Here is a 19,110-nt window from a genome sequence, read left to right as displayed (position 1 = left end):
TTTCTAAAGCAAGTGGGAGCTTTCACATGAAACAGGATTACTTCTCAGATTGCAATCAGGACCCTGCATTTAATATCCTGTCCCAGCCTGATTCAATTGTGAATGTCTGTAGTATACCACAGATTGAGGGTTACATGCAATATATTAGGAGGCATTAGTCATTATCTCTGCATCTCCTAGCCACAGATGAGGAAAACGATTGGGAAACTAAGATGGATTCTCATATGCTCAAGATCTTTTGATGGTGCCCAACATTTTGATATTCAACAGCCCTTTCTATGCATCGACCACAGGCATGTCAGTCCTTTGCTTAACCTAGCAATACTCGTTTGGGCCTGCATAGCCCCACCTCCAGGTGTTGGAGGGTGAGGGCACCAGCCTCCATGATCATTCATGCTATGGTTCAGGTGCGGTATGTGAGTTGTGGGTGGTCACATTTTGGTGGTGGTTGTGGTAGTAACAGTGGAATGGGCTGGCCCAACATTGGTGAAACAATATGGAGAAGCAGGGCTGCAGAGTAAACCAGGCATGTGTGTCCTGGTAGACTAAAGCTGGATTTCAGGCATAAAAGGCTTTCCACTGGAGAGCCACATTTGGAGGTAATGGAACTTCGAAGTGGCAAGTTCCTGAAAATGTAGTAATGTGGAGCTAGTGAACTATGTTGCAGAGGTGGTGTAGTGAAGTGTATGATGCCAGCAAGGAGTCTGCTGAACCTCCCACCCTTACAGTTTGAGGGCATTAGAACTCATGGATCTCATGCTGGTGTGGATACCGGTACTCAAACAAAGGAAAGTTTATTCTTCAAAGGTGTTACTACTAAGGTATTTGAACTCTGGTGGGTGAGGCCTGGTGAGCCAAACACTTGTGCAAGCCCATATTAAGGGATCTTTCATATGATTGTTGTCCGAATCCCTTTCATTGGGTCACGGAAAAGCAGGGGTTATTGGGCTCAACTGTGCAGCTTGAGGCCTTTTACTTCTAATGTCCCAGGGCCCGACCTACTGTGCATTCTTAGCAACTGGGCTAAGTACCCCTTCTGCACTTGACTCTCAGTGGTACTGTGGTTAAACAGTCCAAGGCTTCCTCAGGAGGTCTGGGTGCATCCTTACTGTACACGGGCACTGACCCGCTCGGCACAGCAGGTGTCCGCACCGCATCCCCTCCTGGCATATGCGGTTGCCAATCCTGAGCTGCACACGGGCTTCAATCGGTGCATGCATCAACAAAGTTCATGTGCTGCAGCCCCTCTTGGCATACGGGGCAGCCGGTCCTTAGATGTACATATGCTTCAGCCCGATCGGCACAGAGTTCACCACTGCTCACTTCACGACAGCCCTCTTCTGGCATACAGGAATCAACAACTTTGCCCTGCACATGGACAACAAAAGGCATCTATGACCTGTGAAATAGTAGTCAGCTGGTTAATCAATATGTATTCATCTATCAGGATAACATTTGTCCTGATTTTGTTTCAGAGGAATAATTGAATATCTGCAACCTGCCACCTAAGACACAGCCCCTTGTCTTTGATGGAAAGGTCTATTCTACCCAAAGCTTGCAGGTTGATGCTATGTGCTATTACACTAAGGACTAGACTCTTGGGATTGTGAACGCTAGAGCTATTCTCCAAAGTTCCCCCAGATTCCACATGCAAGTACAAGGACTGTGAGATGAAAATAAGATCAATTCTTGTTTCTTTTCCCCAACCAATGAACATTGCAATTTGTTTCTCCTCCTCACCCAATATTTCCACATAAATCAAATTCAAGTAGAATTTGATAAAGTCTGGTCCCTCTGGCGTCCATACTGGTCTGATGTACAAGCGTATCTGGAAAAGAGAATTGGTCAGAAAAGGTTATACCAGTTCCAATCTCCAAATTAAAATCCCCTCCTATATTTCCATTGAAAAAGTTTGGATCAAGTATGACCTGTGGCTTAGAATTCTAATAGCTATGAACAGGGTATTAATGTTACAATGTTTGTCTCTTTGATTTACAGCATTATAAGACATTATTAAAAGAAGTTCATGCTCAAATATTGAAAGATCCAAAGAACTTCCGTGCGATGACTGATGCAGACTGGGCCCACTCTTGGCCCGGGCAGTGCCCAGGCACAGCCATAGCTTCTTTACCTTTTGATTGAATTACTTCTATCCTTCTACGTCTCACATCTGGGAACTTCTTTTTTTTCCCTTCAGATTGTAATGCAGTGCATGTTTCCTTGCATTCTTCCCCAGTGTGCAGACCCTCCCATACAGTGTTTCCATGTTAAACCCTGTGCCTCCTAGCCTATCTATAAAAGTACAGGAATATGTATATTTTTGCGGTATAGGGTTTGTTTCGTTTTATCAATGTTGTTGCACTAGTCGCATGATAGCCCAGACCTATGCACACAAAGGCAGCATTTAATATGGGGAGGGATAAGTTGCTGCCATAACTCAGCTGATGTTCTTGAATGTAGGTGTACTTAGTGTGAGTGGAACGTAGAGGTCACTCTTCCTTGAGGCCCATACATCTGCTCCCTGGACTGCTGCTGAGCCCCAAAGGGGCAGAGCACAATTTGTTTCAGCTTTTTCCTGGCAAGCTTTTTCCTTTCAATTCTGATGCTCCCGTATTCATTTAATTCTGTTAAGTTTCTTGCTTGAAAAATATACCATGCTGTTTACAAAGTCTAAAAATATTGCATTAATTCTACAGTTTCGAGATTTCGTTAAATAAGTTTGCTTTTCCTCCTGGATTTTATTTTATTTTTTAAAACGTTTTTTTAACAAAACTTTACAAACAAGCAGTAGCAAAACCAATAGCTCAGCACTTGCATTATAAAGCGAGACTTGTTGGCACAGCTAAGGCTCGTTTAGTGTTGGGAACATCAAGAGTTCCGTACATGCATTCATGTTTTCATTAGGGGGAGAAAAAAGGCACTTGTAGGTGAAACCGACAGATGTTTCTAACAAACTCTGTCTTCCAATTTAGAATTGTTGTGCTAGCTTTGTTTTATAGTTAAAAAAGAAGTTTAACAATACCAATATATTTTGGACGGTTAAAGATTTACAATACAAAACAGCTAAATCTTCTAGTTTTTATTTTTCTTGTACAAAATCTGTTGCTTTTGCAAACTTTTAACATTTGAAAGTTAATGCTTCACAATAATCAACCATCATATTTCTTCTTTTTGCCTGCCACATTTCAAGTGGAAGAGAACTGCATTTTACTGTGTAACTTTGTCGATGCATTGACAAGTACTCCACAAAAAGAAACCAATTAAGTTGCCTCCCTGGCGATGCTAGTGGGCGGGCTGACGAGATGGCCGCACCTTAGTGAGGCTTGGTCAGCCCTGGAAGAAATATTCACTATCACCACCTGGACTGGGGAAACAGTCGGAGGTGGAGGGATCCATTTGCGGACCGCTGGAGACCGAGATAGCTCCGCAGATGGCCGATCCCGACTGGGGCTGGTGGGACGCGCTGAGGCCGACTGGGCCGCGACTGGCGGTGCCGCTTCGCTGCCGACGAAGCCAGGGTCCCACTGCTGAGACAGGCCACCCGCCGCGGCCAGCCGGGACTGTCCAACCGGAGCTGCGGGTGCCTGGCGTAACGACCAGAACAGCGTGAGAGAGGAAAAGGAGAGCGGCCACGCTCTCCCGTAGATCGCTGAGCAACCACAGTGGGGACAGCGTCTACGCGAGGCCGAGGATTGAGGCCTGCATAACGTGAGTGAAGCCTGCATGTACGCTCTGACCCCGCTGGCCCTTCATTAATTGGCGCACCCCCCGGCAATATACTGGTGGACCTCTTAGGGGAGAAAGGCACGGGAGCAACAAATGTGAGACATAGCATTGTCGCTATCGGCCGCTCCCCCCCCACTCCACCTTGTGTTAGGTGGTGGGTGGGGCTGAAAGCCGAGGCCCACATTCCGCGCGCGGCCGTTGACTCGCACCTTATGATTTCAGACATGAGAGGCGAGTGTGATTGCCTATGAAGCCTGTAATTCTGAGATTGGACATGCACAGGGCCAGTTGACCTGTGGGCTGCATTCAACCGTAGAAGACATCGATGGAGAGAGTGTGTCAGGCTTGAGGGACTTCAAGGGAGCCTAGCAACAGAGACGTTCAGCTCCACGGGGCCGGCTGTCCCCACCTCCTCATCTCACACACTCCCGACAGCCTCCTACACATCTGCAGTGAGTCGGTGAGGTATTCTTCCTGACATTGCCCTGGCCTACCACTGGAGAGTGACCCTCATCTCCCACATAAGGAGTTACACCTCGCTACGCACATCGTGAGCTTGGACTGAACTGCACTAATAGCCCCTGTGCCACGTGGTGCCTGGAGAGGAGATCGAGCATCTGAAGGAATCGTGTAGACTCCTTCAAATGAGGGGCGACCCACATCCTCTGCTCCATTATAAGGGCATCCAGGTTTGAACGGGTCTGGCGTTCACCCTTTGTTTGGCACCCGCATTGGACCCACAAATCCCACAGCCCTACCACCCTTCAGAGACTTGGAGTCACAGACATCGAGGTACTGCTCCCGCCCCACCACTGCGCGACCGGTCCAGGATGCTGCCCGCATCGCCTGGTTCCTGCACCCACCATAATCTCTCACGCCGCTTGGGACGAGTGGCCAGCAGACCGACTCTGCGGTGGTGGCGGTGTATCCCATCCGCCTAGTCAGTCGCAACAATGGGAAAACCAAACGGCAAACAACACAAACTAAATTTTGACACCCGCAAGACGACCAGAGGGCAACTGCCCGACCCAGAACAGGACAATGCGGGTCAAGAGGCACAAAGCACAGATCAAGTGGACATGAAGACGCTACTCCACACAATGAGGGCAAGCTTTGCCTCCATAGTGGGGAAGATGGATTCCATGTTCACCAGAATGGACCAGATCACCCAGAAAATTGAAAAACAAGACAGGAGGATCAAGGAGGCTGAAACGCGCATTTCCACCCTAGAAGACGACCACGTGCAGGCAGCGGGGCAACTCACAGCCATGGACAAGTTGCTAAAGGTGATTGCAGCCAAAAATGAGGACATTGAAGCCCGCATGAGGTGGAAAGACATCCGCGTAACTGGCGTACCCGAAACCACCAACACGGAAAGACTTGAAGATTATGTGGAGCGGCTGCTCACTACTTGCTTTGGTCAGGAGGCATTCTCCAGGATGCTCATAGTGGAGAGGGCGCACCGCACGCTGGCTCATAGGCCCTCGCCAGGTACACCGCCTCCATCCGTAGTGTCGAGACTGCTCAACTATCGCGACCGACATACAGCCCTGCGTAAGGAAAGAGAACCTAAAAACGTTGTCTTCGAGAACAATGCCATCTCACTCTTCTCTGATTTCACTCTAAATGTTCAGGAAGCGAGAAAGAAATTTGTCCCCATCAAGAAGAAGCTCCAGCAGGAAGGAGCGGAATACGCAATGCTCTACCCTGCTCGACTGTGGATCACCTCGGTCAGCAGCACATATGCACCACCCCACAGCAAGTGGCAGACATCTTTAAAAAACTGTGCAGGCAGCCAAGAGAGCGGAGCGATCTCCGTCGGGCGGAGGAGTCGGCCCGGCGCTTCTAGAAGAGGACTGAGAGAATCGCCAGCACCTAAACACGTAGCTGACGACAGGTAGCCATGCTGACTCTGTTGGCATGGACATTTGCTCCAATACACAGATAACATTAGATGTGATCGCTGTAATGTATCCTGCCTTTTCCTAAATCTTTTCCATGGATCGTGAGGACCCTGTCGGATACCGTGCTAGCACTCCCGGGCCCCCTTCTACATGCCACCATAGTGTAGGAGGAGCCACCATGCCCCCTGGGACACACGTCTCTAAGGGAGCACCACTTTCCCTCAAATGAGAGGGTTTCTTTGTTAAACATTTGCTGTTGTTCTACTAGAAGGACAGTGTCACCACGGACCACTAATGACTCTAAGACATGTTTGTTATTGAATCTGCTACTGCACTGCGTAAGCCTGTTCTTGTATTGGGATTACCCAATGCTACTAATGACACTCAACCCAATTGCATGGCTAGTGCAATGCTCACTGAGGGGAATGATGACAAAAATGTTCCTACTGTTTTGGGAGGTATCGGAAGGGGTTCGGAGGGAGGGCGCAGTACACAGCTAGTTGGGGTCGCCGTTGTGGGGGCTATGTTGGGGTAGAAAGGTAGCCATTGCTAAATTGTCATTTCTCGTAATAGTCCTACTACTTAGATTGCGTTAATATCACTCGCATGCAGCCATCAGTGCAGAATTGACACACCCATGCATGTATTGGAGATTGGGAAATGACGGCGGACGACTTACACCATTACCAGAATGAACCTCCTTATTTGGAATGTCAGAGGGCTGGGAGACCCCAGAAAGAAGCAACATATTCTGGCCTACTTGGACAGGCATCATGTCAGCATAGCTGTGCTGCAGGAAACACATACACTACCCCACAAACCGCCCCAGTTTGCCACCAGATGGACCTCGCATTGACACTTCTCCTCGTACTCTGCCTTCTCCAGGGGGCGGCAATTCTTATTAAAAAAAAGGGTATTATACATTGAGGAGGGCTCTACACTGGACCCACAGGGGAGGTTTTGCATAACATGGGGAGGCTGGCATCTGCGTCTGTCACGATGGTGTGCAGCTATGGACCCAATGTGGCCGACGAAGATTATTACATCACCTTATGGGCGCTCATAGTCCGTATAGGTTCGACCCACATCATATGGGGAGGAGACTCAACCTAACAATACATCCCACAGAAGACTGCTCCCACCCACTGCCTCACCAGTACTCTAAAGCGCTGCGCCAGCTCCAGCACATAGTCACTGACAATCTGCTAGTGGATGTCTGGCGCCACCATCACCCGGCCCAGTGCAAGGGCACATTTCACTCAGCAGTGCACAATACCTGGTCCAGGTTAGAACTGTGGCTCAGATCACAAAATATTGCACTATGCGCTCTCACCTCTCGCCATTTAGCATGTACTTATTCGGACCACTCCCCTGTGATTATGTCCATGACACCCTGGGGTTGTCACCTCAAACTAGACAGTGGCGCCTACCCCCCTGCGACGCTCATTGATGCAGTGTTTCAGTCTGAATTAGGGGAAACACTAGAAGAATATCTGAGAATTAATATAGACTCCGTGCCGTCCCTGGCCACTGTATGTGAAGCGCTGAAGGTTACTGTACGAGGCCACTGCATAGCCAAGGCGGGGAAAATCCTTAGAGATATTCGCACAACGATAGCACACGTGGAACGCCAGATTAAGCAACTGGAGTCAACTGCACAGGGGACTCATGCAGGCCCCACACACGCTAAGATACGGGAGACCCTAACAGAGTACCAAGCCGAAGGGGAAAGGGAATGTCTCTTCCGGGGCAAATATCACACGGCACTGAGATATGGCGAGGGAGAGCGCACTAGCAAAGCGCTTGCCGAAACCATCGGCCGCCCAGAACGGCAAATCATGTCCTGGTTGTTTGAGATAGGGAAGGGGAGATACATAGAGACACGGAGGCCATAATGGAAAGTTTTTACCGCAAACTATATATGTCGTGCGCGGCGCGACAAGATGAGACCCCGCAATACTTGCAGGGGGTTGAATTGGCTTGGCTTAGCAACCGGCAGAGGGAATTCTTAGCGGCTGACTTGGGATTAGACGAAATACGGGAAGCTATAATGCAAATAAGTAATGGCAAGGAATTCTATAACACCTACATAGACGCACTGGCTTCCTTCCTGAAGGCAGTTTATGAGGAGGCAGCCCAAACGAGGACACTCCCGCCTACCATGCGGGAAGCAATGTTGGTCTCACAACTGAAGCCCGGAAAGCCCCCCCGAATCCACAGACTCGTATAGACCACTTTCACTGATAAACTGCAACGTCAAGATTTTGGCAAAAGTTTGGGCCAATAGGCTTACACTTTTGATGGATAGGCTAATTCGACCTGACCAAGCGGGTTTCATACCCGGCAGATCAACCTCACATAACCTGCGGACCCTCTTCTCCATCCTGCATGGTATTGACCAAGAGGAACAGGCGGTGGCGGTCTTCCTAGACACCACCAAAGCGTTTGACTCCCTGGAATGGGGGTACCATCTCGCAGTCTTGACACACATGGGATTTCCTCGGGGATTCCTCATGTGGATTAAACTGTTATATGCGCCTCCTTGCTACTGAATGTAGAACGCTCCCCAGCCTTTTGCATCACCAGAGGCATATGGCAGGGGTGCCCCCTTTCACCCCTGCTAATCACGATAGTCATGGAACCGTTGGCAGCCATGCTATGGCAGCACCACAAGCCATATGCGCTGGACTACCCCACGAGGCCCGTTTTAATATCGCTCCACACAGACGATATCACGTTATATGTGCAAAATCCTGTGGACAGATTAAACACCATGATACGCGAAATAATAAAATTTGGGGCCTTCTTGGGCATTACTATCAACTGGGATAAATCCCAAGTCATGCCGCTAACGAACTGCACCACTCAGTTTCAAATGGACTATCCGCTACAGTGGAGCGATGATGAGGTCCGATATCTGGAAATAACCGTCACCAGAGACAGGAAAGAACTACGAGGTGGCGCTCGCTAGGGTAGAGGACCTGATCAACAGGTGGATTGCCCTCCCGCTCTATGGCTGGTCGGATAGCCATAATGAAGATGGTCGTCATGCCCAAATTTGTATACTTACTCACAAACATCCCTTTCTCCCCGGGGCGCCCTTTCTTCACTCAACTGAAGAGCCAACTGATCCTCCTTGCATGGGGAGGGAAACCACCTCGGATCAAATGGCGCACCCTAATGCTGCCGTTTGCCCAGGGTGGGTTTGAAGCGCCAGGTCCTGAACTCTACTATCTCAGTGCTCAGGCGCACTTCGCCGCATATTGGCTCACCCCTCTGCCCTTTATGACACATTTGGCTGTAGAACAGGGGCTAATGGCGCCATTATCACTGGCGGGGTTCCTGGGTGTGGATGACAAAACTGCCGGGGGAAGGAGATCCACCGTGGCTTGTACAAATAATGTGTGGTGCGCCATAGCCAAAAGGTCCCACGTTCCCATGCTATATTTCCCGTTACTCCCTCTACTCGACCAACAAAACCTGCCAGTTACACAGGAAGGGATCTGTAAACGCATGCTTCTCCGACTAGGCATACATACTTGGGGAGACATGTACCATCAGGGCAGTTCAAAACTGCAACCGAATTCTTAGGTTACACATCGCTCACCACCATGGACCGTTTCTTATATATTCGCTTGTGACAAGCTGGCAAAGCTGCGATCCCCGCGTTTCCAGAGGAACCTCCCACATTGCTCCCATTGCACCAAACCTTACGGGCAGGGGCACCACATGCCGTGTACCGCATCTATAAGACATCCATGGGGGGTGGAACACACAATACAATGAAAGCAAAACAGGGGTGGGAAGTGGAATTGGGACATCCGATCATGGAGGAGGCTTGGGGGTACAGCTGCCAACAAACTGAACGCATCACTGCTAGCAGCAGGTTTACAATTATTCATTTTAAATTCCGATACAGAATGTATTATACCTCTGTCAGGCTACACAAACTTCAACTCCGAGAAAGCAACAGATGCGACCGCAGTAGGCAGGAGGGAGCGGGTTTCCTACACCTGGCGTGGGAATGTAGGACCATAGCACAATATTGGACTGAAGTGGGGAACGCCTTGAGGGATATGATAGCGATGCCACTCGCTCTCACAACAGAAATGGGTCTACTGGGATACCTCCCAGGACACCAAGGCCGCTCTAAACGATTTCTGGCAATAGGCTTACTCCTGGCCCAAAATTTAAGGAATGGTTGAAGGATCTTACTTAATTGCCAGGAGCAAAACAATATTTACGATGAGTTGCTAGCCCCCCCCCCCCGCTCACAACACTGTGACATCTCGGACCCGCTCACTAGCTATCTGCTCAGAGTAGTTACAACAGACCCGGAAGATGGGGCTGCACCATCGCAAACTGCTCACCACACTGAGAACGATAGGCCGCAAGATCAGGAGGTTGACCATTGATGCGACTGCTGAGATAATTAGTCCATCCCTCATGCCAATAACGACTGCTATATGCTGGGCCCTGTGTATTTAAACTCAATCGATGAGACTGCTACTGTAATGTCTACTGCACTTTGTAATTGTGATGTTGTCGTACTGAAAAATGGCAATATACAGAGTTAAAAAAAAAATATATAATAAGTTGCCTCCCTTACTCTTTACCTTTTTGCGTAAAATGTTTTTCTGGTCTCGCTGCGAAACCTTAGCGCCATGCTGTGGATTAGAAACTCTTATTTGTCATCGTGATAAACTGTTGATGTTGCTCATGCTGCTATTTGGACAGCGTTATGCACTATACTCACAAGGTGCTTCTTTTCGCCATCCTGATTTTTCAAGAGCATGTACTCTTTGATTCAATTTTCAATCAACTTTGCTTTTTTTCTTTACTGTATTGTTTCTCTAATTTAAAGTAGAGTGTTGCTTTGTCGCTTCAAGGAGTGAGTGTTATTTTTTATGTTCTCATTTGTTGATATTTTTCTGGCATTATGAGTTTGTTGATTTGAAGTTGGGCTGTTATCATGCCTTATGATTGTATATTAGTTAATCGTTTGAAGGATTATGAATGTCAGATGTAACAAGCTGATGTTATTTTTTCAGTTTTCAATGATGGGTCTTCAAGAGAGCTTGCAAACCTTGTTGGAACAATTCCTGTGCCTTATAAAGGTTGGTGTTCAACAGTATTTCCCATCCTAAACGATGATGGCTGTGTTTTTTTTCTATTAACTCTGATTTGTCTCTTCCAATCAAGAAAGTCTCCGTGACCATACCATGTTGGCTGAACATGATTTATTTTGTTTTAAGTGCATCACTAAACCTTCACCTCTTTGCAATGGATGTGCATGTTTGTGTTTGTGAAAGGTGCCACACAGTACTGGTACCGTGCGTTAAACACCACATGCAGGGAACTGTACCATAACCTGTGGCAAACCTAGAGTGATTCGAAACCACAGTTAATTATCGGGCTTGATTTATTTTCCTTCAACACTAGATGTAACTGTGGGATTCAGTCTGTTTTTTATGTGTGGCTATACAGTAAAGTGACAGGTGAAATGGTTACCAACCAAGTAGTAAAACTGTGAAGAGTATAATGCTGGGGGGGGTGTTTACAGATTAGATTCCACCGAGCACATTAGGCTAAGTGAAGTAATCTTCTTGAAAGAATGCTTTTAAAGTAAGATAGTAAAATTTGAAAAATACGTTATAACTACAAGTAAAAAAAAAAAACTGTACTATGTAAACAGTTAGCAAACATAGAGTACCATTTCAGAATTAAAACCAAAAGAATAATTCTACCTCTGACTAATGTGACCTGTCACGATATATTGTTGTGCCCCCTGGATGTGCCATTTAGCCTTCTGATGTTCATGCTGTGCTCATGGCTGATGACTGACCTCCCTATGCGTTTCTTTTGGCCCCCTACTGTCTATGCTGTTACTCCTGTGTTTTCAGCTAGGTCTCCCACTTGACAATCACTTTAACAGGCTCTCAGCTTGTTGGTGTACGATGCAGTCCGGGTCTACCTGTTTTGTTAACTAGTTTCTGCATTGGACTGTCATCAGCCAATGGAAATAGTCTAGAAACTACTTACCAAATGAAGTCAGTCAGTCCTATTGAAAAGGGATTATTTCCAAAATAATGTGGTCGCATTTTGCTTCAAGATCAAGAAATGGACTATAAATGCAGAGCTGCTCAGTTGTCCGGAGAGTCAACTGCTCTGGATGCCCTACGTCCCTGATAGCAGACTTAGCCCATCGCTTCCCTTGTGTTTATGTTTGGGGCATCTCATTCTGGATTCCATTAGCTGTGCCCAAATTCCAAAGTGGGATCTTGCTTTTAAATTCTTTGAGTGTTTTCATAGGTCTTGTTGAAAATAGATTTTCCTATGGCTATCTGGTACGTGGCAATGACTTGCCTCTTTCTCGTATTGCCGGGCAGTTCTTTTGAGCATGCTGGTTTAATTGCTTGTTGTAAATTTGGTTCATGTGGAACTACAGTATACAGATCAATCCAGAGGTGAGGCAAGGATGTACATACTAATATGTAATATCCCAATATTCAGACTTGTTATTGGCATTTGTTAACTGGTGTTTTCATCATTTTGTTCACCTGCCCCATTTCTGTCTGCAATGAGTGATTCATAACCACCAAAAAAAACAATGTTGCGTCATTCAGGAATTTGTGATTAGGCATTTTGTCTTCCTTTAATTTATTCTCTGGTACTGTTGACAATGTTATTTTGGGCCAGTAGTTCTGTGAGACGATGGGCGGCTCTTCTCAACACTTGGAAAAACATTTCCACCCTAATCGGGAAACTTGCTCTCAACTGGCGTTAATCTTAAGTTCCAGGTTTAAGGAGAGGGCAGTGATAGTTGACTCGGGTAGATACTTTTCTTCAACCCTCTAGGCTAATATTGTTTAAGATGGCAGACTATTCCTGTCTCTGCTGGTCGCAGTCTAACTTTGGTGTGCCTGGTGCAGTTGGACAGTGCACCATGTTCCATGCACAATTTGCTCTCCCTTTTGCAGATGCAAATTCATGCCTGGCAGGATAAAGCGCAGCATTGAAAGGTGAGTCTGTTGTTTGAAACTGCCTGTCGATATTTCAAAGCAGAGGAATCAGCAGCACTTTAGGAAGAGGACAGTGTGTGACTGCGCCTGCCTGATGTGGGATACCTGCAAGGTTCCTGGAAGTCCAGTTCACCCTTACTAAAGGGGAGCCTCAGGCGCACTGACTCTGCCACTTTCTACTTGGTGTTCAATCTTTGCCCCTTCCAACATTCTATTTGCCCTTGCGCCCGCATCTGTACAATAGCATGAGTTCAAGGGCAAATGTGATCCAGTGGAATCACAGGGGTACATAATGTGCACCAGTGCAATCCATTTTATAGAAGGGGTCTGTGCCTGAGAAGTTTCCGTGGTCCCTTTTCGAGTGCCACAGTGCTCCCAGAAGAATGGGCACATCCTTCCACCCCCAATTGCGTTGCCAGGGGTTCTTTCTCTAGAACGACCCTAGGCTGGCTTAATGGAACCTTTCTTCAACTCTCTAAGCAAGTGCAAGTTGATGTAAGAGATGCTTAATAAGACGTAGCTCTTGAAGTTTCACTTACTTTGTGTGTTGTTGGATGTCATTCGTGCCCACGCCTAGTTTTTAGCTAAGTCGGTCAGATAAAAAGTAACCTTAGCTCTGCATTTCCCCACGAGCCTTGAAACCTCTAGTTCTGCTAATCATAGAGAATCCTTGGAAAAAATAGCTCTCCACATTCCGGGCTTTTGCATATATGTGTGGTGGATTAAAATACAGTATTGCAAGAAATATTTAAAGGTAATCTCCAAAAGAATGAGAAGTAAATTAAATTGAACCTCCAAGTTAGAAGATCTATGAGATGTCAGAGGGAAAATATTGCAATTAGAAAGACCCTTTTCATCCTTGTTTTAAGAACTTCCTCTATTTCTGGAGCTTGATTTGTAAATTTGTGTAGCTATCGCCTCAACTAAGCACAGTAGCCACAAGCAAGTGAGGATGTAGGTTTCAGGTTCTTAGGCCAGTACACCACCTGGACTTTGTAGGATGGGAAAGAAATCCATTGTCTTATTTCAATAAGGGACACCCCTACCCTAATTCTAGAAGTTTCAAGGATTTTACTTCTTTTGAGCTGATATTAATACTACCTTTGGAAATCAGTAGAACCTCGGCTGTCTGAAAAGTAGTGTGCTTAAATGCCAGTGCTGGTGTGCATAGGCTGCTAGGCCTCTCCTTTTTATTTGTTTTATGTATTTTTTGTATGCATTTTTAAAGGAAAAAAATGAATACATAAAAGACATCAAATATCCAATGCCAAAAATTGCCTTTGCCATTGCTTGTTTAGGGCCTTATGATTTTTGTGGAACACCTTTCTTTTTTGGTACTTGCAACTCCGCAGCTCAGACTTCAGCACATTGAATTAGTCAGCTTGGCACCCAAGATTGGACTTGTACCCGAGTTTAGTCCAGACTCCCTGCATATTTATCCTCTGCCCAAACTCTGTGTCATTGCACAGAAATGTCCTCATTTCAAACCAGCCACCCTAAGTGCAGCCCCATAAGATAACATTAGCCCAAGGCCCAATGTTATTGGATTTTCCCATTATCTGTCTTCACAGGAAGTGACCTCACTGGTTCTAGCCAAAACAGTCTTTGAAAGAAGAAGCAAAGCAGGAGAACTTAATTTTTCTTCATCCATCTGCACACCACCCACTGTGCTCTTCTCAGAACTTAATGGTGGCTGCAGCGCTAACATGCCAAAAGCAAGCTGGACTGTGCCCAGCTCCAGGAACCCAGGTCCTCTCACCACCCACTGCTATACTTCTGCACTCTCTCAACCCTGGCCACCGCTCTGCTGCCACACCAGATAGTCCGTTCACATGCACCTCCTGCAAGTTCTCATGCACACTCTCATACTCTACACCCACCACTCCCACACCAATAGCACCCTGCACCCCACTCGCACAAACCAGCAACACGCCCACCACCGACGCAACATGCCACACTCTCATACATGCTCCTCAACACCTATTCAGTCACGAAACATGCCACGGAGATATGGGACCTACCTCACAATAACACTGTGAATTCAAACGTGGCTAAACCCATCCTCTGCACCGGACATCCCCTCAGCCATCCCTGCCGGCTACAGTGTACCCCAGGCAAGACTTTCAGCACAAGCCCAGAGGTGGAGTCTCCATCCTAGTCACACCATCTGCTGCACCACCTATACAGACACCTCCACGAGCTACATGGAACACTTCACATATAAGATACGCCTCACAGACAACTTCTTCCAAGTGGAACCCTCATATTGGGTCCACCAGGTCCCCTAACCAATTTCACCAGCCACATTCCAGACTTTGTCGCACCCCTCATCACCAGTGCCAGCACCTTCATCCTCCTCAGAGACCTTAACTTTCACCTATTAGACCGGACCGACCCGATCTCTTTGGCCCTTCTAGAAAGCCATGGAAAACTCTACCTCACCCAGCATTTTTGTAGACCCACCCACACTGCCAGACATCTATTTGACGTGATTTTTGTTCCCTCTATCAGCAATCTCACATTTAACAAGCCAGCAGCTGTGACCTGGACAGACCACACCCTCTTTGAGTTTACTCATCCCGCACCACCATAGACCTACCACCACCTGACTCACCTGCAGCAGCTGGAAAAGCATCACAGCAAAGGACTGACCTTCTGCCCTTTCCATACACAGATTCGAGCACACCAGCAACTTGCAGAAAACTGTTAAGAACTTCAACTGCTGGTACACAGAGGAACTCAGGCTTTTGTCTGACCAAACATCACTGCAAGCAACTCTAGCGCAAATGGAGAACAAGTCAAGAAACCACGAATAAAGTAATCTTCAAATTCGCTCTATGACATTACCACTAACAGATACAGCGCACCAAAGGCACAGCTCTCGCAGACTGCATTGACGCTAGCACAAACCGCAGCAAGAAATCTTCTTCATCATTAAAGATTTCAACGCACCTCCTGCCGCCTCCAGCAACATCACTGCCTCGCAAGATCTTTGCCACAAACTCTCGGAATTCTTCTGCAACAAAATCACCTCCATATATGGCATCTTTGACCTTCAACTGGACCCAGTCACCCTCGCAACTCAACTACCCATCACAGCCAAAAAACGAACCTTGACCTCAGGGCCTGCCGTCACCACTGTCGACCATGAAGACCATCCACAGGTGGACCCCATCTAACTCTTGCCCCCACCACACCTTCACCAAAGGACTCCTACTATTCAGCGAAGCGCTATCGTCCATCTGCGTACCTCAGTCGACTCGCACATTCCTGGACACTGAGAAACACACCACCTTCACGCCCCTGCTCAAGAAACCTTTTGCTGCTCAAGCCACATTCTCGAACTACAGACCCATCTCCCTCCTACCATACCCTGCAATACTCTTAGAGAAACTACTCAACTGACGCCTCACCAACCCACACAACAACCATCAGCTCTTCGACGCCGCGCAGTCTGGAGTCTGGCCCAACCACAGCACAGGAACAGCACTCATCACCACAGCTGACACACGCATGATGCTAGATCTGCTATTACTTAACATATCGAAGACAAGCTGTCAGCCTGGCACCTTACTGCTAGGAAGCCCGCAGACTCAAATGTGGAGTTCCTCAAGGTTCATCGTTCAGCCCCACCTGATACGCATACATGATCCCTCTGGCAACCTCATCCACACACACACATCAACATCCTCTCCTATGCAGATGACTCACAACTCATACTGTCCTCCAACAAGACCCCCAACACAAGAAACAAGTTCTCCGCCTGCCTGACCGAAGTGGCTTACTGGATGAAAGCCAGCTTTCTGAAGCTCAACACTGACAAGGCTGAAATAGTAATCTTCGGTAAGAACACCTCGCCATGGTACTCCAACTGGTGACCGGCCAAACTCGGAACCACATCCACTACCCACGCCAGGAACGTTCATCATCGACAGCAGAGTGGGCATGACCGCACAAGTCAACGCTGTCACTGCATCTTGCTTCCACTTCCTGAAAATGTTGAGGAAAATCTTCAAATGGCTTCCAAGTAACACTAGAAAAATTCTCACTCATGCCCTCATCACCAGCATGTTGAACTATGGGAACACCCTCTACCGCAGGATCACGAACTAACTCACCATAAGACCACAGACTATCCAGAACTCGACAGCCGTACTCATCACCAACCTCTCACACAGACCTCACATCACAGCAAACACCTCAGGGAGCTCCACTGGCTCCGATGCACAAACACGATCATTTAAAACGCCTCACACAGAAGTTCACGGCAGTACACAACTTAGGCCCACTTACCTGAACAGCAACATCTTTTTCCACCAACCATTTATACCCTTCAGTTCTGGAGGGCTCATACTCTCACAAATACCATGCATACACAGAACCAGATCAGGTGGATGGGCATTCCCATACATCATATCTACAGCGTGGAACGACCTACCACTCCATATCAGAGCCTTCTCCTCTCTTTTTGAACTACGCAAGAAGCTGAAGTCATGTCTTTTCAATTCACCAACCTACCCTATGCAGGGCTAGACACACACACCTGCTCAGTGTAGGATACTCTTGCTGGTAATATATATATTTGTAAAGTGCACTAACATAAGCTAACAATACGTTTACAACTCTGGTTCCTGGTGTGCAGGAGCTGTGACAATGTTTGTGATTGTGTCTTGGCCTCAGTGGTTCTATAATCTCATAACCTTTTTTCCTAGAAAGTCTATCCTACCTCCTCTTAACTTCAGAGGCCTATCTAAAGTGCATGTTACACTCAACATATGAGAAAAATATATTGGGTTTCAATCTAGGGTTTGGTAAAACACTTTCCATGCTGAAATCAAATTTATAATCTATGAATTGATAAATCACATTGTAAAATATTAGAGATCAATATCATTGAATTTCGTTATTCGCCACACCAGTACTTGATAGTTCACCCATATCCTTCCGGCTCAATGGACAAGGAAATGCATTACATGAAGCAGTAAGTCATAGAGGCAATTCTTGTTTTTATGTTTCAAGCTTTTTTTGCCTCAGACAGTGGACTTTTATTGTAACGTTTCTCTATTCAGCATTTACTAGACCCTTTGGAATAGCTAAAGTAGAAAAATTAGACAAAGCGGGACATTGAGTAGTTTAATCAGAAGCTCAAAAGACTGGTTGCGAACGCAGCACAGTGTAAATATTTTCTTGCTACTTTTAATACACTCCAGTTAGTATGAATAGGCTAAATGTTTGGAACTACTATTAAAGAATGGATTACAACAAATGTGCCCAGATGTTTATCAGTTTAAGTGAAAGTGTAATCTGGGCTGCCATTCGGTTACCAAATAGAACATAGCAGTCCTGTTGAAAGCATCAGCTCAAAAAGCTTGTTTTTGCTTCTAAAATTTCACTTATCAAGGCCACAATGAACCGGCTTAGGACTTGGGTGCCCCTTGCCCTAACTTTGTTTTGGTCTGGGGAGCCCTGTCAGCCACCAGTGCACAGGCAGTGAACTATGTTACACACCCTGCGGTCTGACAAACTATAGAGGAGTTCTGACCTCCTTGTACGCTCCAGAATCCAACAGACCCTCAAATAAATCTATGTGCATCTCTCCGTGTGTAAGTGAGCATTTAGTCCAAGGTGGTGGACATGCCTCTTTTCTGGGCTTTAAATGCTCTGCTCTGACGGTGACTCAGTGACTGACTGTCCCGAAGGATAATAAAGAGACCAGAGAGCAGCCCAGACAATAAGTCTAGTGGTTTAACTGCAGTTGTTGGGGATCCATGCAAATGCTGTGTGGGTGCTAAGTATGCAGGGGATACCAGATGTATGATGGAAGTTCCTCTTTGATGTGGGAATTCCACTGGGTATTAGTTCATCAGCCTACCTGCTCAATAACTGGTTGAACTAAAAGAAAGCATAGGAAAACTTGAATCGCCAGGTACAATAACAAGATTGAGTCGCGGGGGTGGGGGGAGCGACAGCTACTGAAACTATTGTAATTATCTGTCACCTGGCTTCTCTTCCATATCATATATAACTAAGGCATCTTTCATTAATGTTCCCTCAAAACATGGCCATGCCTATACACAAATGGTGGGAACAGCACTTAATAATTCTTGAAGCCTCTTTGTGATTAACTTAAAGAATCCCTAGATAGCAGCATACTGGATATGGCACGAACTGGGGTCTCAAGTTGTATTTAAAGAAGTGATTGATTGCCAGGAAATCGCGCATGAAAAAATGGACAGGACTTCATTTGGAATCTAGACTGAAAGTCGCAGAGAGGTAGGTGGGAAGACAAAATTGGTGTAATTGTGGTGCCTAGACAAATTTATGGTATTTTGTCTATGTATCGGGTTCACTCAACCGCATTGCAAACCATTAGCTATCTTTGAGAAATAGTGTAGAAGGGCTAATGTAAGAATCTTTTTCAAGCCAGCTATTTTGGGGAAAGGCCTATATGCTTTTAA

General features: G+C 46.6%; 1 protein-coding gene across 1 annotated transcript in view; it reads left to right on the top strand.

Moving 5' to 3' along the window:
- The window catches only part of TSG101 (tumor susceptibility 101), a 225,373-nt gene that overhangs the window by 31,190 nt on the left and 175,073 nt on the right, over positions 1 to 19,110 (top strand). The window contains exon 3 of the mRNA XM_085648060.1: positions 10,682 to 10,747. Within this exon, the coding sequence (XP_085504186.1) occupies positions 10,682 to 10,747 (66 nt within the window). The remainder of the gene's footprint in view (positions 1 to 10,681; positions 10,748 to 19,110) is intronic.

This window comes from Triturus cristatus, chromosome 3_2 (assembly GCF_964204655.1).
Source record: "Triturus cristatus chromosome 3_2, aTriCri1.1, whole genome shotgun sequence".
Classification (NCBI taxonomy): Eukaryota; Metazoa; Chordata; class Amphibia; order Caudata; family Salamandridae; genus Triturus; species Triturus cristatus.
The sequence above is the reverse complement of the archived record's forward strand: the minus strand, read 5'-3'. Positions and strand labels throughout refer to the sequence as shown.